General features: G+C 32.3%; 1 protein-coding gene across 8 annotated transcripts in view; it reads left to right on the forward strand.

The window, feature by feature from the left end:
• The window catches only part of LOC143244846 (receptor-type tyrosine-protein phosphatase S-like), a 171,725-nt gene that overhangs the window by 80,509 nt on the left and 66,652 nt on the right, over window positions 1–24,564 (forward strand). For 7 of the 8 annotated variants that reach the window (XR_013025345.1, XR_013025346.1, XM_076490246.1 and 4 more), the window contains 7 exons: window positions 6,507–6,722; window positions 12,501–12,623; window positions 13,311–13,564; window positions 17,303–17,372; window positions 18,452–18,558; window positions 19,421–19,625; window positions 20,957–21,053. Coding sequence is in view for 6 of the 8 variants with exons in the window: in XM_076490246.1 (XP_076346361.1) it covers window positions 6,507–6,722; window positions 12,501–12,623; window positions 13,311–13,564; window positions 17,303–17,372; window positions 18,452–18,558; window positions 19,421–19,625; window positions 20,957–21,053 (1,072 nt within the window). In the remaining 2 variants the exon portion in view is untranslated. The remainder of the gene's footprint in view (window positions 1–6,506; window positions 6,723–12,500; window positions 12,624–13,310; window positions 13,565–17,302; window positions 17,373–18,451; window positions 18,559–19,420; window positions 19,626–20,956; window positions 21,054–24,564) is intronic. The other variant, XM_076490250.1, reaches the window with a different exon arrangement.

The following is a 24,564-nucleotide window of genomic DNA, read 5'->3' on the forward strand; positions in this document are numbered from 1 at the left end:
ACTCTTGTTGAGTTTGTTGTATCCCAACTGGCCTGAAGAGTTCTGAATTCTGAGAAATGTGTTAATGGTAACAATTTTAGAAAAATATGATGGTTGGAATACTATTATTATACAATCTTTTAATTCTTAAGATTGGTAAATGATTAGATAAAGAATTAGTGTTTCATAATGTAATAGGCCTGATACTTTTATTGTCACAATTGTTTCATTATATTACCATATATCAGTAATTAACAAATATTAGTCAGGAAATGAATATTATCTCTAGAAAATTGGAATATAATTTGTCCATTTAAGGATTGATTAAATACTTGATAATATTTCTATAACATAAACAAAATGAGTTACTAAGAAATATTGTCTATAAGGTCCTTATTTTATACGATCACTCACCTCTGTATGCATAAAGTTACTTCCTTCTTGAAGTTATGCTAATCTGCCTTAAAGAGTTGTATGCCTTCTCCCTCCTGAAATCTCCCACTTAAATTTCACATAAAACGTGAATTTGTGCCACTGCATGATGACATATCATGAAGTAATTCCTTTTACCAATAGCAGTATGGCACTCTTCTTTATGGAAATGCTCCCTCTGCATTCACACATGAAAATCCTTGTTCTTTTCCTTGGCACATAGTCGAATTAAGATGTTTCTCATTCCAGAGACTTGTCAGTGTTCAATTCTAGCAAGTGTTTTTGTTGTCTTCAACTTACAAATGAGTGGATTTACAAGTTAATGTGAATTCTTTTTATAATGAAGTGAGTGAAAATAATACATACAATCACCAATTTTCTAACAATTGACAAAGTTCTTTATTTGTGAAGGACATAAAAGTCATCTAATGTATTGTGGGGTCCATATTGCCACCAGGACACTCTTCTTCTATACAAATCTCTTCCCAAGAATTTCATACTGAAGTCGAGGAGGATGAAATTAAGCATCACAGATTATGAGTATCTTTTTTCACCTATTTGCTCTACTTTGGGTTCCTCCATGCCTTTAGAAGAATGAACTTAGTCCCTTTCAGGCTTCCAAGAACTTATTATTCAAGTATATACCATTTTTTTCACTTTCTTTCTTTACTTAAAGAATCTTCCAATCTACTCTTAAACAACCCTTCACCTTCATTTTTAGAACAAATTTGTTCTTGGAAACATCATGCTATGCCTGATAGATACCTCTCTTTTTGCTTACAGTTATTCCCTTTCATTGCCTGTCCCACCCCTGTGGCTTAGCACTATGTCTGTGAACTCACACTGCTAGAAAATGGGTTTTGATACTCGTGGTAGGCAAAGAACAGATAGCCCATTGTGTAGTTTTATGCTTAATTCCAAACAAACAAAACTTGCCTGGACTCCCAGCCTTTGTAGTCTTTTGTGTTGGACTGAGGAGCAGACTTTTTGTCAGTCACTTTCCATATTCATGTATTTCATACTATCTCTGCACATGTAGCCTCCTCCAACTTTTCTTTTTTCACTTGATGACATTGTTGTTGAGACCTTTTCAGTAGATATACCATATTTTTCCATGTCCATTTGTCCTCCTCCTTCATTTTGCTCCCTTTCTTAATTATAAAGTCTTTGGCAGGGTCCGTGATTGTCTGTAATCTCGAGCTGAAACTGCTCATCAGTGAGCTTCCCTTTCATCTGTAGTTTCATATTCATCCCAATCTCATTCCTCCATTCCTATCCTCCCAACCTCATCCAGCCTTTCCTATCATTCTTTTCCAGTATCTCAGCCTTCCACTCAACATCTCTTCTGTAGTACTAGCCACTGGTGGGTATCAGGTCAGTTTAGACCTTATAAGAACCTGTATATCCCAGTTTGGTCACTTGTGATCTCATTCAAGACCTAACTCAAGATATTACTTCTCTCTTTTCTACCAACCCCTAATCTTTCATCTTTATTTAGATCCAGTCTGTCTTCAATGTCTGGATAGTACAGTCTCAGATCTGTTGGAGAAGCAAGCTATAGAGCAAGTTCAAGATCTTTCTCCCTGCTATTATTCACACTTCTTTATTGTCCATCAATAAACTGGGTACTAGTGCCTAATCATTGATCTCTCTTCCACCAACTATTTTTTTATTGTTCATCACACTTAAAAGGATAAATTTGCTGGTCATTCCAATCATGCCAATAAATGATCATGGAAGATGTGGTGAATGCATTTCCCCATTTTCCATATATCGCTGTCTCTATGAGGATCAAGTCTATCAGTTTCAGTCCTTTCATTTTGCAATTTATTAGCCACATATGTTTTCAGTCACATTATGTGGGCTTTTGCTCTTCTGCATGAATGGTTAGCTTCTCCTCTCTTTCTCTTAAGATGAATCCTCAGATGAAACTTCCCTTCTTCTTTATGAAGATGCCAATTTGATATGAGTGGTTAAGATTTCCAAATCCTTTCCAACCTAATATATTATTGATCTTAGGAAACTTTGGAAATCTCACATCATTTGTGCCCAACCTTCTCCTCTATGCTTAAAGGATCTTGAGAATCTAGTCACCAAAGTCTAAGCCCCTCCTTCTCCATTTGTGTGGAAGATTTTAATCTTTTTAATCTTTCCTTTCTACTCCTTCATTTCCCACTCCTGTTGCTCTTCCACTGACTCAACATATCAATGTAAATGATGGGCTTATTACTACTGTTCTTTCCTCAATTGTTTCCCCCTTTATCTACCATATATATGTGTTTATTGACCTGAACAGGAACTGGGCTGTTTGTTGCTAATACTCTCAGTATTATTCTTCTCCTCCTTGCTTCAGGTCATTGTTGTTTTGATAATTATGCCACTTACTCTTCCTGGGATCATTTTCTCCTCTATTCTTACCATTCCTTCCTGCCTAAAACTTCAGCTACTAGAGAAAGTGGTCCCACTTTTTATTCAGTTTCTCTTTCCTTTATATAACAACTAATAAACAACTAGTCTGAGTCTCTCCACACCAGATTTGTCTACTGATACATTCTCTAGCAGCTCACTATCATTGACTACTAGAATAGATTATCTGGACTGACATGTAGACTACCCCCCCCCCACGTCTTTCTTGCGCACTCTCTTCAAAATTTGGTTTCTTCAGTTGACTTTAACCCTTCAACAGGGGAGTGGAATCTACTAGGTGACTAGTGTTGCCTCTCAGAGTACACTTACCCAAAACTTGCATCAAACTGGGATAACAGAAAGTGCTTGTTTAATCTGCCATGGCTCAGTTAGTGTCCTCTGCAAGATGGGGTATTCCACAAGACCACTGGAGTTTTATGTGTGGTAATTCTATGGTCCATTCCAGATTGTATCTATTCCATGAACTATCATGAAAAAAGCCAGTACTAGAATTGTGTATCTTCCTGCTTCTCTGGCTAGTGCTTACTAGCTTTTCAGAATAGGGTTTTGCTATTAACGACTGCATTGACTCCAATAAAAGACTTTCTTGAATGTGCCAAATAGGAAATCAGGCACGTTCTCTGGATTTCTCCTATGGAAATTCTGTCCTTCTCTTTAAGTGGGACACAGTTACCTGCCACTGGGGTGATGGACCATGAAGAATCCTCACCAGTTGGACTAGAAAATGATTTCCTCACATTTGAGAAGTGAGGCAGGAGTGTTTCCAGTGTGCAATGTGGATCACCCGAATTCCTATAGATAAATCACAATCTCCAAGTGGAAATATATTCTCAAGATGGCTGGCATGGGTACTAAAACTTTAATTAAAATAAAGTACAGAATAACATTTTGACATTCTTTGGTCATCTTCAGGCTAACAAACTACAAATCTGCAAGTGGATTTTGGATACACATCACTAGCTCTTGCTTATATCTCGATCATGGTTACTACTCCTGCAATGGCATGGGCAAAGAGTTTACCTTGTATTAGATGAGTTATATTATGGGTTTAACCCTATGAAGCACCTGCTACAGGGTATCATACCTCATGGGCTACCTGAGTTTGACTCTTGCTAAAGGGAGGCCCAACAAGGTAAATTTAATGTTGGTCCCTCCCCCATCTCAATGTGGAAATCTAGCTTTCTGTATAGGGAGATGAGTGACTATATTGGAAATTAATATTTTTCTTAATTCAAAAAATATTTCTCATAAACACCTCTGTAGGTGTTCTCATCCATAATTCTCACTTTTGCAGTGCACCTTTATTTGCTTTCTCTTCAAGGATTTAATATTACTTCATACAAGAATGTAGAGGAAGCACTTGTACAAGGTGTATCACATTCTTATTGGGGTAGGGTGTTGTTGTATAATACATCATCACACAGTAGTGCAAATTCACGTGCTTCACATGAAATGTAAGTAAGAGTTTTGACAAGGGTGATGGCATACAAGTCTTTCAAGTAGATTAGCATGACTTCAAGAGGAAAATAACTTTCTGTGTATAGTGATGTGTATCTATCAGAAATATATTTTTAATTAACAAATGTATTAAATTCAGTTTAAAATAAATTAGTTAAATATTTACTGTTGATATTTTCAAAGCAATATTAGTATAATTTTCTAAAGATACACTTAGCATACAGCTACTTGATCTTTGAAATAAAGATTTGATGGCATTGTTTGTGCAGGGATATATATGTTTGTTTTGGTATAAAAATGAGACATAAATTAGTGTAAAAATATATAGAAGAAAATTCTACTTATGAAGAAAATATAAAAAAAAATATGACTGGCTAATAACACTATGTAATAAAATCAGTGATGATGAGAAAACCCACTTGTAGAGAAAATTATATATATAAAAACGGCTGGTTTGGGTTGAGAAAGTTTTTTATGTAGAGGAGCGAACTCTACATAAAAAATTTTCTCAACCCAAACTAGCCATTTTTACATATATAACTATGTCACAAAATTTTACTTTTTCTTATTACTAGGCAGAAAGTGTTATTTCCCAATTGCTTGTGCCTAAAGTAAATGGAAAAGACCTATTTTTCTCTTCAAACTTTGCTTATGTGACCTGGGTAATGAAATTTTCAAATTTACCCATTTTCCAGAATATTCCAGCTAGATTCAGTGTTGAATAGCTGACAGAGAATTTTCTTGAACTTACAAGAATTTTCAAGAATGTTGTAGAACTTACAAGAATTTTCAAGAATGTGGTAGAACTTACAAGAATTTTCAAGAACCTTTTAGAATTTTCTAGAACTTTCCATAGTAATATATATATACAGGGGCTCACCAATCACCACTTCAGTTTAGTTCTAGCTGCCTAAGTGAATACATAGATTTATCCAAGGAGGTTTTACCAAGTTTCCCTGTTATCTTTGTCTTTAGGACAGCAGGGACACTGCAGAGCACTACAACAGGAAGCACTGGCCGCAACAGACCGAGTTCTCTGTGAGAAGGCACAATGTCAAGTGTAAGCTACTGGTGGACCTCCAGAAGGTGTCGTTTCCACTATTGCACATAAAATTGAGTCTTATGAAACAGTTTGTCACAGCTATTGATAAAGAGTCTGCATCCTTCAAGTACCTTTGAGACTTCTTCCCTAAGCTGTCTGAGGCAAAGGTCAAAGCTGGTTTTTTCATTGGACCACAAATAAAGAAGATCTTAGAGTGCACAGAATTCCCCAAGAAGCTCAGTAGGAAGGGAAAAAAGGCTTGGAACAGCTTTGTCACAGTGGTTTGAGGCTTCTTGGGCAATCACAAGGCCAAAAATTATGCAGAACTGGTTGAGACTCTGAAGAACTACAACAAAATGATCTGCAGGATGTGCTTAAAAGTCCATATCCTTGACCCTCATCTTAATAAATTCAAAATGAACATGGGAGCATACTCAGAGGAGCAAGATGAGTGCTTCCACCAAGATATACAGGACTTTGAATGCCGCTACCAAGGAGTGTATAATGAAAACATGATGGGAGACTATATTTGGGGGCTGATATGTGAAAGTGAATTATATTACAGTTGCAAATCTTGAAAAACTACTCACTTCTAAACATTTTTGTACAACTTTAGTATAAATACATGTAAATCTTGATTCATATGTTGTTTTATTCAGACCTCATGCAAATGAAAATGTGCAAATTTGCCTGTTTTTACATAGAAAATAGGTTAATTTCTAAATTTCATTATCTAAGTCACAAAAGCAAAGTTTGAAGGGAATAATGGCCATTTTCTGTACTTTTACAACATAAGCAATTAAGAAATAACACATACTATCCAGAAACAAAATGTGTGTTATATAGTGTAATCAAAGTGGTGATCTGTTAAATCAAAATAAATGGAGAGAATTTAATGGTAAAAATAAACTGTATTGAAAAACAAGGTAAGTGAAAGGAACAGTTCTTGATAAAAGAAAGAAGAAATAATTTTACTTGCAGATGTTGAGAAAAATACTGAAACAAAGATGAAACCCCTGAAACATGTTCTGGCTCTTTGGAGAACAGTAACAAATATGTTTTAAAATGCCAAAACGCTCTTTACATTTCACTTTCTCTGATCAGTAGTATATGGAAATGTAAAGAATACTTTCTTATATTTTTGGTTTTATTTGTATTTTAAAAACAGTGCCAACTGGTGTTCCTCAGAATGTTCATGCTATAACAGTAGGTAAAACTGTATTAGAGTTCCACTGGGATTCAATTCAATGTGATAAATCCAATGGAAAGATTATTAGCTATGAATATGCTCTTCAACATGTCACTCACTTCAGAATAAACAAAACTAGAAAGAAAAGAAAAGCACTGAATGGAAAGTGGGCTGTGCCAGTAACTAAAACAAATGGTAAGACATATGTCTGCTTGCTTTAAACAGGAAAAAGACACTTTAATATTGTTGCTAGGTGATATTCCTTCATTTTCTATAAATAAGAAGTGAAGGAATATACTTTACATGTCTTTTCAACTGCCATTTTTTAGTTCTCTTTTGAATTATTTTATCTATGATGTTAATTCACACCCAATTAAGATTAACTGTAATATTATTCTCATGATAAAACAAAATGACTATCACTGGATGGTACTGAGATCCTTGATAAGCATTTGTGGTAATATATAATTCAGTTTGTCACTTTATGTAAATGAGTTCAGCTGATGTTTTGTCAAGAACATAAAATGTGGCAAGTTGTACTGTAATTTCATCATTTGATAGCAAATAAAAGAAAATTTAAGACTGATAAGTCAGACACTTGAGAGCATGAAGTTTTACATCAGATATTACTTGACCTATGAAAGTTCCAAGTTATAATTAAACATTGAGTTTGAAAGTGGTGTGTTATCAAATACATTTTATAATAAACTATAAAATTAAGTGTTTCTCTTGTTCTTTTTCCTATCTTTTTAGGTGAAGATTATATAGTTGAGTTAGAAATTTGGTGTTCACTTATTTGTAAATGTCTGAGCTAGGTATTTTCAAATTGTGAACATATTCTGTGAAACTTCAAGTAAATACTTTGTTTCCTTTTAAGTATCCTGGTATTAGCATTTTGGTAACCTTTACTGTAGAATACAAGATTTCTTACACCAAAACACTAATTTATTTGTTGTTGGATCATTAACTAACTATTCAGTAATTTTAGTGTATCAGTAAGATATGATGAACTAAACAGTCTGTTTAAGCAGTTTTCAGGAGTTAAATATTAAAAAAATCTTAAAATACTGTACACTCAAATTAACAAAGATTTCTAGAAATTATATATGTGAGAGCATTTAGTTTCACAGTTTTTCTTTAATTGCTGAACCTAATTTTAATTGCATTTTGTCAGAATCTCATAAGTATAATATATTCTTCATATAAATATTTGGAATTTCAAATAGCTTTGCCAAGCATTGGTATAAGTTATATATGAGTAATTACAAATGTGTTTAAAAAACTTTGCAGTTTGTTTCATTTCCCAGCAGAATCATTTGTCAGAAATTAAAAGCAATACCCAAAAAGAATTAGTCTTTTATCTGAGCCCAAAATAATAATAATGTTATATTTTGTACATGGATGTTTAAAATTACTGATTCTTTTTTATTACCTTTTATGAAGGTACACCCATAAACTATCGTGCTTCAACCTATCTCTATATCATCCACCAGCGTGTGGGATTTCTAAAAAAAAAATCATTTCTAAACTGAAGTAGAATTTGTTAAATCAGTTTTATATGTGAATAAATCTCAAAGAACAATTCTTATTGATTTTATAGAATAATGGAAAATGATTTTTTTTATTTCCTTAAATCTTTTTTCTCTAGTACCCCCAAATGTGCTAGGATAGTATGCACTAAAATGAGTTATGTGGACAAGTTTTTGAGTCTTTTATGAAACCTTGGTTTATTAGTCTTGGAATTGTTATAAGAAAATAAATAGCTAAAGCTGAAAGTTTTGTCTCAAACACTGATGACTTATGCGTACAGATTTAAAACTTCATGCTTTAAAGTTACCTGTAGATAGATAACTCGTGTACAGAAAGAAGAAATTGTCTGTGTTTTTTCAAGGTACAAAACAAAATGAATCTTTAAAAGTTTTTTTTAAGAGCTCTAATAAATATAAAACCTGGAAAAATTAATTATTAGGTTGTTTAAATCATTATTCAATATAAGAATATGCTTTCTAACTCTTCATACCTTTAAAGATTTCAATGTAAGGTTTAAAAAACCAAATGTTCTTTTTTTTAATAAGTTCTGTCACATCATATTAATTTTTTATTTTTATATTACTTCTCATATATTGTATGATTACTTGTATAATACACTCTTGCCATTATCCTTAGTCTAACCCCATTAGAAATAGACCAGAGTTCAAGGAATATGTGTAAATGTTTAAAATATTTAAATACTCAAATGGTCAAACTTGTATAATACATAGTTAAAATACCAATCCATAGTTATAAAAGGCACTCCACATGTTGTTCACTTCATCATCAGAAGTGTGAAAGATAAATGCTGTGCAAATATAAATACAAAAATCCACAGCTATTAGTTTACAAATTTCAAAAAGATCACACTCTCTACTTATTTTCAGAGTTCTTAATTCCTTATTCTTACTTAAGATTAAACTATTTTTATTGTGTTTCATTATTTCTATGGTTTCTCTGATATTTCTAGTTGTTATATTATGGTTGAGCCAGAATAAGAGTTTTTTCTCACTGAATGAGACAGCGTGTGTAATTTGCATGTCCAACTTGTGCCAAGTTTTCACACTTGTTTTTAACATCTCTCCTATGTTCATTTACTCTAAGTCACTAAATTTTAAATTTCTTCTCATTTGACCAATTTATACACTACTACATTCACATTTAATTTTATAGGTACATGTTTTCTACATTAAAATAATTTCATCTTTAGTATTTCTTACTATCCCAGTACTGTATTTATATAAGCACCTCATTTAGATAATGTTATCACCACTTTTCCACTACAAACATGCTCTAATGGATTTCCCAGTCCTACTATTATCCAGTACTTTGACAATTTTCTGTGTTAGCTGATATTACAAAAAAACAGGAAGGTCACTGTTATTCATAGTGAGATGGACAAATATATTTGGTTCTTTGATATTTTTCTGGGGTCTCTGAAGCTAAAATTTAGGGAAAACCTCAACATTCTGATGAGAAATTTAGTGCACCTTCTTTTAATTTGTTGGCTTTTCAGTCCCCCTGTAGAACACTGGTGAATCTCCAAACTTACGGTACTTAAGTCCAGGGTTTGATTTCCTACAATGGACACAATAGATAGCCAAATGTTGCTTTATTCTAACAAAAACAAACTTCATTGACCGAATATGATTCAACGGTAATCAACACAGCCTTTAAATGGCATAATAAAACAAAATGGAAGCTGCCTTGGGATCAACTGTCTTTGGTTTGATTTCTTCTTTTCGTTCATGAAGAGGGTGATGTTTGGATTCTTTCCCTGGTTGCTTTTGAGGCTGTACCTTGCTTGATGACCAAAGGCTCTGTGGGAACGATTTTTAGTTTTTTCTATATCCACAGACATTGTACTTTATGCAGGGAAACTACCTTCTCAATTACATGAATGGACAGTTATGCTTTATTTGAGGCAGTTGTTGTTATTTTGTGATTTAGCCCACTATCACCAAGTGGAAGCATTTTCTGACTCTCAGGTAATACATTTACTCCTCAAATTTCAAGGTTCTAAGGCAGAGTTTGTAGTTAACCTGAATAGATCAATGTTTCCTGTTGGGATAGGGTAAATCTACAGACTTACTACTCTAAGATTTAACATTTTGTTTCCCTTTTACTTCACTTTTTCAGAAGATACTCAGGATTATCAACTTATTTGATGATGAGGTGGAATAATTATCAGCATGCATTTTGATTCAATTGTTGGCTTCTACATTCATCTCTAGTGTTGTTGGCATCTTGAATTTTATTGGCTCATACAGAGATCACAGTTCTTTTCCCTATTCATGGATTCAAACACAGAACATAAATTTCTCAGTAAACTGGTACCCTGAATAGATTCTGTCTGTATTCAAGAGTTCTGCTGCTCAGTCACATCACCACTAGCATCATCATTGATTATTGTACACCTTCAGGATCTGTGGTGACTAGGCTCTGAGAATTTCTGGACTTGTGGCAACCTTAAACCCAGATCCACGAGCTTTATAGGCCTCCGAGTCAGGATTATTCATTCATTTCACATCTTCAACACTATTACCCACCCAACTTGTAGGGTTTCCTTCTTCCACAGATTCATTTAGTTTAGAATGTAGTTCTAGGTCTACCAGATTTTGGTTGGTCTGGAGGTAGTGAGAGAGTCATGCAACTTCTTTCAACATTTTATTTCCATTTGTTGTGGGGCTCAAGAAGACAGGAGATTGGTGGCCAGTCACCAGTCTTTCTTATCTATATCAATATGTGGATTCTTCAAGGTTCCTGTGTTACTCATTCCTCAGTCTAAGTTGATATATTTTACTGGAATTGTGAATGTCCAAATTTCTCAGCTCCTATCTGCACATTGCCATAGTGGTGGTGTTCCACTACTATCAACATTTTTATCGTTATCTTGTGAGCACGCCACTCCATAAATGGCTGGTTACTGCTGGCACCATCTTGTCAATTGTCAGGACATTACATCCTGATTCTGCTTTCTGAAACAACCAAGGTAAGGTTCATTTTCAGGGCTGAGATGTCTATTATTGCTCCAATTCAGTATGTCATCAGTCTGGATATTTTTTTATTTTTTATCTTGTTTCTCAGTTGCACATAGCTGACATTGATCTAGTTCCACTCTATGGAACAGGATGCATGATTTTTACCTTTCCATCTCCCACTGAACAGATGATTCTTTCTCTTCTGGGAATGTGGGCACTACTTGTATCCCTCATTAATTTGAGATGAGAGCACAAGAGGTATTTTTAGTGGACTTTGTTACCAAGGGATCATAAACATCAATTCACTTGATTCCCCAAGTTCTTATTTGGGATCAATATATTCTTTAATATCAAGGGGTTGTTAAATTGGGACACTACTAATATATAGGTTTGTTTATTGCTGCTTCATTTACAGTTCCATCTCTTCATGAGTACCTTGCTTCAGGAATGGGGTGCATATATTAACAGTTAGGAATTACATGGTCTATGCATGGTTGGTGAGGCATCTCCACAATGTTTTTGCCCTTCTTGTTCTTCAAAAGGAAATGACTCATGGTCTTGACATATGAAGGAAAAAAATTGTCAGGCTTCACTCTAATAATTTCATTGTCGTGTTTTGTGTTTTTCATTGAAAAAGCACTTGGTCCATGTCTCCTTGTTTTTGAATCTCGGATCTTCTTTCTACTGGCAGTTTCTTCTCCAGCACCTCAACTTTGGGCTTTGGCAATGGATACACCATGGTACATTGATTAAGTTCAAAGTGAGGAGCATACCTGTTCTGTGAAGTTTCCCCACTAGGTTGCCAGTCTTTGATTAACACATCTATGATCTATGTAAATGCTTTACATATAGATAATGCCTTCACTAGCCCCTTCACCTTATCAAAGTATGTTTCTAAAGTTATCATTTTTTAAAAATCTAAAATGTATTTCCAGTAATACTTACCTCTCTCTCACTCTCTTGCCCTTCCTCCATCCTAAGAGCCAATGTTGTAGACTGGGATTGCATCAGTCTTGAAAAAGTAATAACATTATCTGAATTGGACATTTATATATAGTGCCAGGACAGAGTATCAAGGGCAGTTAAGTGAGGTATAAAAGATTGAAGCAAATGGAAAAGCAAAGCAAACCAATGCTAGATGAGCAAAGGAAGAAACACTGGCAGTCGAGTAATTGCTCTAAATGTGAGTGGAGGTATTATTGGAAATACATTTTGATTTTAAGAACATTTAAATTTCAAACCTAGAAGGGAGATAAGAGACTGAAGATCTAGCTATGAGTTCTCCATTTTAATTGTGTATTGTACAATGTTGGTCTTTTGAGTTTTCTAATACTACATTTGAAATGTTAAAATTTCTAGCATAAACTGTAATATAATCCAAAATGAATATTTAAATTCTGGCATTATTTCTTTATCCCCTTCATGAAGTATTTTTTGATATTTACATAAATATTTTCTTCAGGAACGACTGTACTTTTGACTGGTCTTATCCCATTCCAATCATATGCTTTCATTGTTCGAGGATGTACAATATCTGGTCCTGGTCCCTTCTCCAAGAAAATACTTGAGAAAACTGCAGAAGATGGTAACTTTACAGACCTTTATATAAAAAAAATCTACCACACTGTTTGTCAATGAATAGGATATTCTTTAGTCATTAATTTTTTGGTTGATGAATAAGATGCTTTCCAGTTATCATGTTTATTATCACAATACTTGGTCTGTGTAAAATGTGCTCTGACAATTATCATGGTGTCTAGATCAGAGATTCCCAACCTTTTGGCACTTGCAATTTGAAAATGTAATTGATGAAATAAAATTAATGTTATCCCAAGCTACTTCTAACAAGGCTATGCGACTCCCCTGCCAATGCTACGAGACTCCCCTGGGGTCGACCCACCAGTTGGGAACACCTGGTCTAGATGATAGAAATATCCAGATAATATATAAACTTTTCTTGCAGTTACTAATTAATGTCTAGACAGTGCATAATCTCCTGTAGCATCTGGAGAAATATAAGAGAGTTCCAGTGTTTTATAGTGGCCAAGTATAATTTCAGGTATCCCTAGTATTTTTTTTTAGTTATTTATTTTTAAGTCTAACATTACAGTTTGATGTTACACATTATACACTAAGTGTTTTAAGTTAGAATTATATTTTAATGTTGTTTTAATTGCATGAATTATATTATAAACTTTTTATTATAACTCAATTCTATTTTATTGTTGTTATACTTTGAAATTACACCTATAACATTTATATTCTGTTTCAGTACCACCAGCTCCATCATTGTCAATCATGGCAAAAAGTAATCAGGATATAACATTGAAGTTAATACCACCTAACCCATCACATGGAGTGATTCTACAATATACGTTGGCATACTGGCTAGCAGAAAATAAATCTTTTGACACAAACTTTATCCTAATAAACAACACAGACAAGAAAGATGATGAGAGTGACTCTGGAAGCATTAAAACATATTTGCTACAGAAGTTGTTACCCTACACTCAGTATTCAATGAAAGTGAGTAAGAATTTTTTGTAGAATTAGAAAATAATCTGATGTTTAGTTAAACCTCATAACTTGTGTTGCTTTTGTCACATTCATTATTTCTTAAAATAAGAATATCTAAAACTTAACAATGGAATGTCAAAATTCCCATCTGTTTACTTATAATTGATTATATATATATGTAATTGTCAAATTATAAGTCTAGTATTTTAGGTACAATAACCACCTTGACTATTAATGTACTAGTTTTGATCAGTTACAACTCATAACATTATCTACATGAAGCTTAACCCATTGACTCCTGATTCCCACATAAGGTATGGTCCACCTCCAGCAGTTGAATGCAAGTATGCTGTATATACTATTATGGCTTGCTAAAATTCCAGGTACATTTAGAGTAGTCACAGTGAATGGGTTAAATGTCTTCTGTGCATAATGTTATACAAATGAAGCTAACATTATCTTCCACTCATAACAGTATCTACATGAATCTAACAATGTCTTCTGCTCACACCACTACATACATGAACTCACATTGTGTTCAGCTAATAACAGTAAATGCATGAAGCTAACAATGTTTTCCATTTATAATAGTATCTAAATTAATCAAACAACATCCTCTGCTCTTAGCAGCATGTTCATGAAGCTAACAGTGTCTTCTGTTGATAACAGTACATACATGAAGTTAACAGTATCTTTTTATACAAGTGTAACTGCTATCTTAATGTACAGGATTGTGCAAAATTATATTTCTTATTTTAAAATTTAATTATTAACTAAGAAAATACAAACATGCAATTTTCAACATCTTATATCCCAACTCAAACAGTTTTTATTGACACATCAGTATACTTCTACCTGTGCACCATTACTGGCTTTCAGCAGCTTTAATGAATAATTAATTTCTGTTCATGTTTGGTACAACTTGTCCACAGTTATCCTGGTCTTTAGCTCTAAGATGTTTGCTATTAGTATACAATATGCAATATCCTTAACATGTCACATTACTTCTTTCCTGTACTGGTGTCTATAATTATGCTCACCACAAAACCAAATGATGCTTTGAATCTTTTTTTTTTTTTTTATGATTGCCATTTTACAGGATAACACTATTTACTAGAGTGAAAACAAAACATTACAGTATAAACTCTTTAGTTGGGGTATCAGATGTTGAGAACTGCATGGTTGTATTTCCTTAGTTTTTTAATTATTAAATATTAAAATAGGAAAGATAATTTTGGAATTATAAAATATACCTTGGCAGTTAAGAAAATACATTTTAAATTGTAATATGTGGAATATGCTTTTATATGACTCTCAAAAGAAAGGCTTTTTATAAATAACTGCAGTTATAAAATGACAACTTTCTTTAAATAACTGCAAAGTTATTTTGGAGAAACTGTTTGGCCTTTCACTGCTAAAATTGCTTGTGAAAACTGTAAACAAGCTTTAATGTATGATGGTAACATATATGATTCAAAGTATGTGACAGTATACATATGTTTTATTATTCATCACTAAATTTGCATGTCAATTTTGGAAAAAACTTAACCAAGTAGTAGTCGAACTTGTATATCCAGAGCCAGTTCTGGGACATTTAAAGTTATATGTCACTGTAGATGTGTTTTAACTTTTAAATTCCATCTTTATATTTGAAAAAAAAATATCATACTATGTTCATTCTCAAGTTTAAAAAAAAATCTCAAATCAGCTTGCAAACATAGTTGGTTACACAATAGATTGTTTGCATTTAATATATTTTGCCTGTATATGATAATATTATAGATGTTTGTTTTAGAACAAAGAACTTTATTTGTTTAAGGTTTTTAACCGTATGCCCCCCCTCCACTGGCACAGCAGTATGTCTGTAGACTTACCATTGTAAGCTTTTTATGTAACTACAAACAACTGCCATTAACCTTACACAAACAGTCATGCATATAATGTTGTTGATTGTGTTATGTTAGGGTCTGGCCAGGTGATTAGGGTGTATGACACTCAAATTATGGGTTGTGGGTTTGAATCTCCTTTCCAAATGTGTTCACCCTTTCAGCCATGGAGTGTTTTAACATGACACTGTCAACCTCACTGTTTGTTAGTAAAAGATTGCTATATAGTGATGGTCAATCCCACTATTCATTGGTAAAAGAGTATCCTAAGAGTTGGTGGTGGATGGTGATGACTAGCTGCCTTCCCTATAGTCTAAATTTGGGATGACTAGCTCAGACAGATTTTGTATAGCTTTGTGCAAAATTCCAAACAAAACAAAACAATTTCATTATTTGTAAAATCATCTTTATTTAGAAACATTTTAATATTTAATTCTGTAGTAAAATATTCATACATGCTAGTTATTACATAAGCATGATGACTGAATATTTTAATCATATTTACTTCAAACAATTCTAGAATCCAGCTGTTAATATTAAAATATATATTGAAAATGTTTTTCTGATGATACATCTCACATTTGCTATATATAAACTCAAATGTCTTTTTTGCTCTCTCTATGGGTCCATTCCTTATTCATAACTACATTTTCAAAGCACCAAACTTAAGATACAGATACAACTTTGTGCAGGAAGTTACACAGACTATGTCACTCCTCCCTCTCAGAGGCTGTTTTGAGGCCACAAATTGAGGTCAAAGAGACCATTATAGCAATTTTTGGCAAACTGGTCTCAAGTTGAAAAGGCTGGATGGATTTTTTGGTAATGTGTGATCAAAATGGCTCTCATTTATGTTTCTTCTATGTGAGAACTTCTAATCATTTTATCTATGATCAATTATGTGTTAAAATGATATAAAATCTTAATGGAGCATTCATTTGTTCTCTTTCCATCCCTCTCTGTTTCTTCTACACATATATACCTATTCTCTAACTCACCTTAACTGAAAAAGACGTGCTTTCTCTTAAACATATGCACATACTCCCTCAACTGAAATAGGCTTGCTTCAGCCTTGTCTTTGGTATTATTTGAGTGTACTTCCAAGAATCAGCTATATGATAACTTTACAAAAAATTATTTTAAGCAAATTTTTACTTGCATTCTATTGCAAAGAGAAAAGAATATATCACTTCTTCATTAAATGAAACAATAATAAAGTCTGAGTATGCTGTAAACAACACTTGACTGCAGAGCATAATGATGGACACCAAAAGGTAGGTAATTTTGTTTCAGAAATTGAAATGTCATGTGAAACAAATGTAAAAAGCAGGAGCAATGTACCTGGTTTTGCTTTGATTAAAATGGCATTAGCAAGTTTTTATTTTTTGCACATTTTTATTTTTATTTTAATCAAATTATTGAATGAGGTAAAAAACACATTGATTTTTTTTTTTTTTGCAATAAATCATTATTAATATAGTGCATTTATTCAAGATTTAAAGCTATTTTCATTGAAGCAGTATGTATACCTGAAACTCAATAGACAATTACTTATTATAATGGCATAGGAAAAAATTTGAAAAATATGGTGCTAACCTTAATTCCATTGCAGTTTTACCAGTTAGAAAGTGTATTCTGGTATCACATGGAAATTGAAAATCCACAATGGCAAATTATAGTAATTTCAAAAAAAGATGCCTTGGAATTATTGCTATCTGATCATCATAACCTTTACTTTAAGTACTTATTTTTGCTTGTAATTGTAATAATCTATGTTTAAAATGTATTGCTAAAATTGAAATTGTTAGTAATTTTATAAACATAGGTTAATTCATCTTTTTTCTATTTTTGTCTTGTGCAGGCTCGGTGTTCTTCTAGGCTAGGCTGGGGAGAGTGGAGTAAAGTTGTTACTGTTTCTACTGAAGAGAGTTGTAAGATTGAACTTTTACCTTTTGGCAGCTCCTTAAATATGTAGTTTAAATTACTTCCTGTTAATGTTTCGTAGTGACAAAAAATAATAATTTATGCAAAAGAACATGAAGTATTTTAATAAACTAACATCAAAAATATTGTTAAAAAGTCAAAATATTATAAATATAATATCCTAAGCTTGGGAAACATGAAACAATTAATCATAGACCAGAAAAAATAAAACTTCACTTATTCATGAGGAAGTTTTCTCTGCAGAAAGTGTTCAAAACCATTATACTTGCTTATTGTGAACTGTAACATATGATTGATTGTTTTGTTTTGTATTTTATTGCAGTTTATCAGCTGCTTTACTCAGAATTTTGTAATTGATCACTGGTTACATCTATCTTGTAGTTCCTAAACTGGTTTTTTGTTGTTTTTTTTAACATCTCATCAACTGATGTGTATTGCTATAGTTCAACAATTAATCAAATTTATTTGTTTTAATACTTCATTAACCATTTTACTGTGCTTTTTTAATATAATTTATTTACTTAATAATTGATTGTGTTTTTGTTCATAAATTTGGTATGTGTATCTGTGGTTTAAGGTTATTGACTGGTTTATTTACATTTTTGTTGCAGTTTTCAGTTTTTTCATTGTGTGTCTGTAACATTTTGATTATTTATTGCTATATAACTTTTCAGAATTTGTAGTGCGTACTGAATGATGTTAATGTTTTTGCAGTAACCTTAGAAAAAAAATATTTACTCTCCAGATAATAAAAAAATAAACATTTTTGGCCCTGAAACTTTTTATTATAGCCAATGCTTCACCATTATGGCTTTATCAGGACTAGTTGTGCAAAAAATGTTTAATGTAAAAATACACTTTAAGTTATTAAACTTATTAGCAATGTATTTTATATTAGTAACATAATGTTATTATCTGGAAAATACAAGTAATTTTCTTTCCTAATTTTATTGCCAGAATAACTTTTCATTCATTCTTTATTACTCCCAGTTCATCAAGTTGCAAGTTATTTTTGATTTTTAATTCATTTTCTGATGTGCATTTTATGTATGTCTACATATTTCAGTGCCTGGACCTCCCACTTTCATTCATCTGTTATCTAGGACAAACAACAGCTTAAAAATTGGATGGTCACCACCTGATAATCCTAATGGAGTCATTGTCTTGTATCATGTGAGTTTAATTATTTTTTAGTAACTGAGATAGAGATATGCAAAACTAATAATTCCAACATTAATACTCAGAGTTTATTTATAAAACAGTACTAAGTCTGGTTTTCTTGTATGGCTAACTTTGCAATTTATATTACTGGCATCTAAATTTCACTTGTAACATGTTGAAACCAATTATTAACCATTTACAGTTATCTTGTAAAATTTTGATACCTCTAATTTAGTTTAACTTGACATCTACAGCTGACTAGAAGAATGCTTCTATGTAGGGCAGATTTGTAAGAAGCATTTAACTAAGGAGTGCTTCTGAATTGTTGCCTCTTGAAGCTTACTTGTACGAGTTAGTTTACTAGTAAGCTACTGCTATTTATAGTTTAATTGTAGTGTTCTGTCATTTTAATATAATGAAGTAACTCAGTTTGTACCATTGAAAGTTTAATTTTGAAGTATTATCACTACTAATTTTCTTATAAACTTGTACAACTTTCAATGAAACGTGAGGTTTTGTCACTTACAATGAGGTGATTTGAGTAATTGTTTCAGTTGTGATATACTTATAAACTACTGTCTGTTCTAGGTAACCAATAAAATAATAATGTAGTCTTTAAAGGTTCAGTCACATGCAATATATTTGTGAGCAAGTGTCATATAGAATATTATTGTGACATGTTACTGCTAAGCATACAGATTATTTAGAACTTAATACTTTGTTGCTACTACATAAATACTTCTAATGTGTTAAAATGAAAAATATTTAAGTTTTCTTTGTTTATTCATTTACTATTTTTTGTGTTCCCTTATCCAAGATTTTCATTATTTTGTAATTTTGCATCTTAAAACTGATCTCTATATTGTCTGGATAGGTGAAGTATCAATCATTATCTACAGCTGATCCTCTGTATGAAGTAAAGGGGTCATTAGCTGGGTCCTCCAATGTTAGTTTTACAACAAGATCATTTGACCTTACTGGCCTTCATCACAGCACAGAATATCGGTTTCAGATTTGGGCTGTAACTCAAGTTGGTTTTGGAAAGAAAGCTGAAGCTGTTTATTGGACAGAATTTGATGGTAACATATTTCTTAAGATATTATAATAATAATAATACATATTATGAGACAAAAATACTAACATGGAGAGTAACTTTATTGCATTATGGTCAATATAAAAAGTGAAGTGACATGTCACAAACACATCTTTGTGTTTACACAGCCACATTTTAACTTCAAAATGTATATATTTACCATATAAATGATTAGCAGGTTCTTCAAATCATTTCTATTTTAAACATGGTGCCTGAAGATAATTATCTGACAAATCAATAAAGCTATTTGTTGTGGCTAGTTTTAAACTACTTAGACAAAAACAAATTTTGACAATTTTTGTAAATTTATATTATCTCTATCTATTTATTATTTTGGTTTCTAAGCAATAGGTGATTCAATTGCACAGTGGTTTGTCTGACTATTTTTAGCAAATACATGTAGACTTAATTGTTCTATATCTATAGAATAATTTTCCCATATACATATAAATGTCTGTTTAGGGTTTTCTGCAAGCCAACTTTGTAGCTAACTTGTTAGAAGTTACTTGGTCTCATGGTTAAGATACTTGACTGCAATCTGCAGATCATAAGTTTGAATCCCATTACCAAACATGCTCACCCTTTCATCTATGTGGGACATTATTGTGTGACTTTTAATATCACTATATGACTAGAATAGTCCAAGAGTTGGTGGTGGGTGTTGTTGACTACCTGCCTTTCCTCTAGTCTAGCACTTCTAAATTAAGAATAAATAATGCCATTAGCCCTTGAGCAGTTTTGTGCAAAGTTAAAAACAAATTTATATTATAGAATAACATTGTCTAGGTTTAGTTAACTTTAAGTACATGTTCATCTTCTGTAAGAACTTCAGCTCTGATATCTATGTAGTGTCTTTATAATTGTTTGTTTACACAGTCATATACATGCATGAGTCAGCATTATTATGTACATATTTAAGTGTAGTACCTGAAATGATTAATATTTATAATAAAGTAATTGACACAAATACGAATACAATTCTCTTTCTTGGCCATTTCTTTCATAAATTATCATCACATATGTCACATATAAACTTATTGTATTGTTTTGTTCTTATAAAAATATTAAAATTGAAAAGTTACAACTATACATTTCTTTATGGTAGTTTAGATTTTAGTAGCATCAATCTAGTGACAAAATGTCTTTTTAACTTTGAAAAATAATAATCTGTACTCTTGTTTTCTATAGACATTATTATATTTGAAGATAAAAAAAATTTGTACTTCTGTGCATCTGTAAGGTTAAATTTGTGGTTTTAATGCAGAGTTTACAGGCATTTATATATTTATATGTTGTTATGTTTTTACCTCTGGACAGAAATGGATGCTCCACCAAATCCTATTGTTCTGAAAGAGCATGTGACTGATAGTACTGTGTCTATTGAATTCACACCTTCAGATCATACTGGAGTAAGGTACGAAATGAAATATTCTGAGAATTAGAGTGTATCAAAACTCTAACATTTTCATTAATTTACTGTTTTTTAAGAAAAAAATATATATACAAGTTTTTATCTGGAATTGACAAATCAAAGTCAGGAAAGTGACATTCCCTTTCTTCTCTTTGTTAAAGTTCATTAATAAAATAATGTAATATATTTGTATTAAAGTCTAAATTATTCCTCACTTTTGTACATATGCTCGTAGATTCCATTCAGTTGTACAAATAACAACAAAATAACATTATTTTAAAAACTTCAGCAACAATTCTATAAGGAAAATAAAGATTATTGCAATATTCCTTACACTTTTGTGAGAGTGTAGCTGCTTCCTCTGTGTGTATACAAACAGAAACAGAAGATGAAATATATTATTTTAAAATGATTTTGAATATATAAATCAGCAAGTCACACGAAAACTACAATAATATCAATTTGTGGTTGAATAGCATGTATCAGAATTACATTTTGACATTGCTTGGGATTTCATAAATAGTCATGTCATAAACACATTATTTATTTAATCTCTCTGATGCAGGATATTTATACAATTAGATCACAAAGGTGAGTCCTTATCAGAGATTTAGAATTTCTATAATGGGAATATCTCTTTTACTTTATGGCATTAGAAAATAGAGTAATATGGATGGATTTGGAGTACCAAGACCTTCCTGAAAGAGATCTAAAACAAGTCAGACTTTAGTAGGAAGATTGTGTCATTTTATAATAGGTAAGCATTCATAAACATAATACTTACTGGCAAAATCTCTCAGCTTATCTGACACTACAGTACACAGAACGTAATCATGAAGGATCTCCATTTGGAAAAATGACACAAGTTTTTTCTTATCTGGAAAATTAAATGGGTCCTCTTGCTGTTCCATATGAAGACATAACAGTCATTTCATTGGATATTTATGTGATCAGACTGTTGAAACAGGCATTGGAAAACAGTTGTCCTTATATACTAGCTAGCTTATGGAAAACATGCAGAGAGGAGACAAGGGTTTGTTTTGAAGTGACAGCCTCATGTGATTGAGCCTTTTTGCAATGGAACTACAGTGCAGGGCTATGTTGAAGATACATGGTCATCAAATAGAGCATGACCATATGTGGTGACATGGACTGCAACAATATAAAAACTCCAAAATTGTTTTAATATAAAATACTATGTGTGTGTGTGTGTGTGTGTGTAGCATAACTGGTGTTGGAACAGCTGTTTGTGTTATACAGGGTGGTTGAAAGTTTTGTTGTCCATTCTTAAATCTTTTCTGTGAATATTATATTTAACTTGCAGCATCAAAACTTGTTGGTTCTTTGTCATGCATAAGAACTATTCACTTCTGAACAGATAAAAAAATTTTGAAATAATCGTCATACTGCTCTTGACCAATTGACATTTAGACCACCCTATATACTAAACGTGTAAATATCTGTGATGTAATTTGTGCTATTGTAACTGAATTCTTTGTATATTGCATATACGTGTATTTCTAAAGTATTGGTAATATGAATATATTCAATCTTACTTTAATTCTCTGTTACACATAAATACATACTGTAGTATTGCTAACATTCATCCTCTATGCATTGCACATAAATATTTATGTACAGCAAATGCTAGAACTATTGCATGCTTTATACATATAAATACACACATGCACACAGTGCTCTAAGTGGAGAGTGATGCAGAAATATACATACCCCTACTTCTCTAATTTGACATTTTGTGTACTCCTACTTCTTGTGCATCTTAAGAACTAAGAATTCCAAACAATGAAAAACACTACCACCATTTTATGCCTAAGTGTATTTCTACTTCTGAAATCCCAATTCAAGCACTACATATGCATGTCTGTTGTCTGCAAATATTTTTTATCTTTTATTCCATACTCTAAAAACACATATATTTAACATAGTAAGATAGTGTTTAAATTTGGATGCAGTACCAAACCAGAACCAATAAATTTTAAATGTGAAATTAGCTGTACCCTACATGTTATTTATAGTCACATAACTTTTATCAAGGATGTTATTTGTTGTTCTTTGAAATAGTTGTGACTGTGCTCAACGTCACTGAGCATGAGATTACTCTATAATCTTAATGTAAAGTAGAGTTACTTCTGGATTCTTGTAATTCATTTTGTCAAAATAATTTGACATGTCAGATCAGTTTTCACACTTTCAGAGAGATTTTTTGCAAGCATGGAGAATGTCAAGAATGACCTGTGCTGTGCTTTGCTGCATCTTCTGTCTTTAATTGTCTGTATTTTTTGTGCACTGACCAGTCTTTTAATAACAGTAAGATGGAATTTTTTATACAGGCTAGTCTTGTTTTATTTCAATAACCAAATCCTCAATTTTTTTTATTGCAGTAATCATATACTCCCAAATTCTATAGTCTATCCTGAAATACACCTCTACATGGCAGCTGTTGTATGGTGTTGTCAGTCTTTAGAATTGTGGTGGAATATAGAGAATGTGTTATGATTGGTTGGTTTATCCCTATTTGTGATTGGTGGAGAGACATCCTGTAGATTAAACCAATGGTAGTCACAGGTTGCTTACCTCTAATCCAGAATATCTCTTTAGTGAATGTTTTATTGTATTAATGTAAAATGATTCTTCCAAAATTTGTCTGTGTCAATGATTTTCTCAATTTATTTATGTTCTTTTAATATTGTTGCATGTCTTCTTCCCTTTCTCTAGTGTTTGTTTTGTTGCAGAAACGTGGAACTTCATAAATGACATTTTTCTGTTTCTCCTTGGTAGGTTTCTGTGGTTTATCACTAGAATGAATCTTAATTTCTTCTATGAATTCCACCAGATGTCTATGTTAAAATTCTTGGCTATGCATTTGAGTTTATCAATGAAATTTTCCAAGTAGGGAAGGTAAATGGGAGAAGTGATAGTGTTTTCCTTATCTTTTTTTCTGTTATGGTCTTCTTGTTAGTGTTTTTATGAAAGAAGATATATAACCATTCTATTTAAAACACACTATTATGCTTTGGCCTTCTGTTTCAATGTTTTGTTGCAAATGCTTTCTACTCTTTTGTTTAGGCATTGGATTATACCATGTTTTATCAAAGTATGTTAAGAGTTAGTCTGTTTTTACTGTTGCTCTATTTAGGGCTACCCTGTCAAATACTTTTCTCTCTACCACTTCCAGAATGACTCTTTTTCTATGGTTATTTCCCTCCCTTTCTAATATTTACATATGGTCTATCTTCCGTGTTCATTTGTTCTGTCAGTTTGGGATCTCAGTGTTGTCCTTCATGCCCTGTCAAGTTTTCCCTTTGAACCCTTTGCAATATATTCCCAATACCATTTCCCTTAAGACCTATTTCTTTCAATTCTGGCATAAGATTGTTCTTGTTCAAATATATATGTTATTAATGTTTCCTGCATCCTTTATCATATCTTATATGTTACTGGTTGACCAGGAAGGTTGTTAGGCCTCTTCTCCTATTTCCTTCCCTGTTCTCAC

This window comes from Tachypleus tridentatus, chromosome 2 (genome assembly GCF_004210375.1).
Source record: "Tachypleus tridentatus isolate NWPU-2018 chromosome 2, ASM421037v1, whole genome shotgun sequence".
In the NCBI taxonomy this organism is placed as follows: Eukaryota; Metazoa; Arthropoda; class Merostomata; order Xiphosura; family Limulidae; genus Tachypleus; species Tachypleus tridentatus.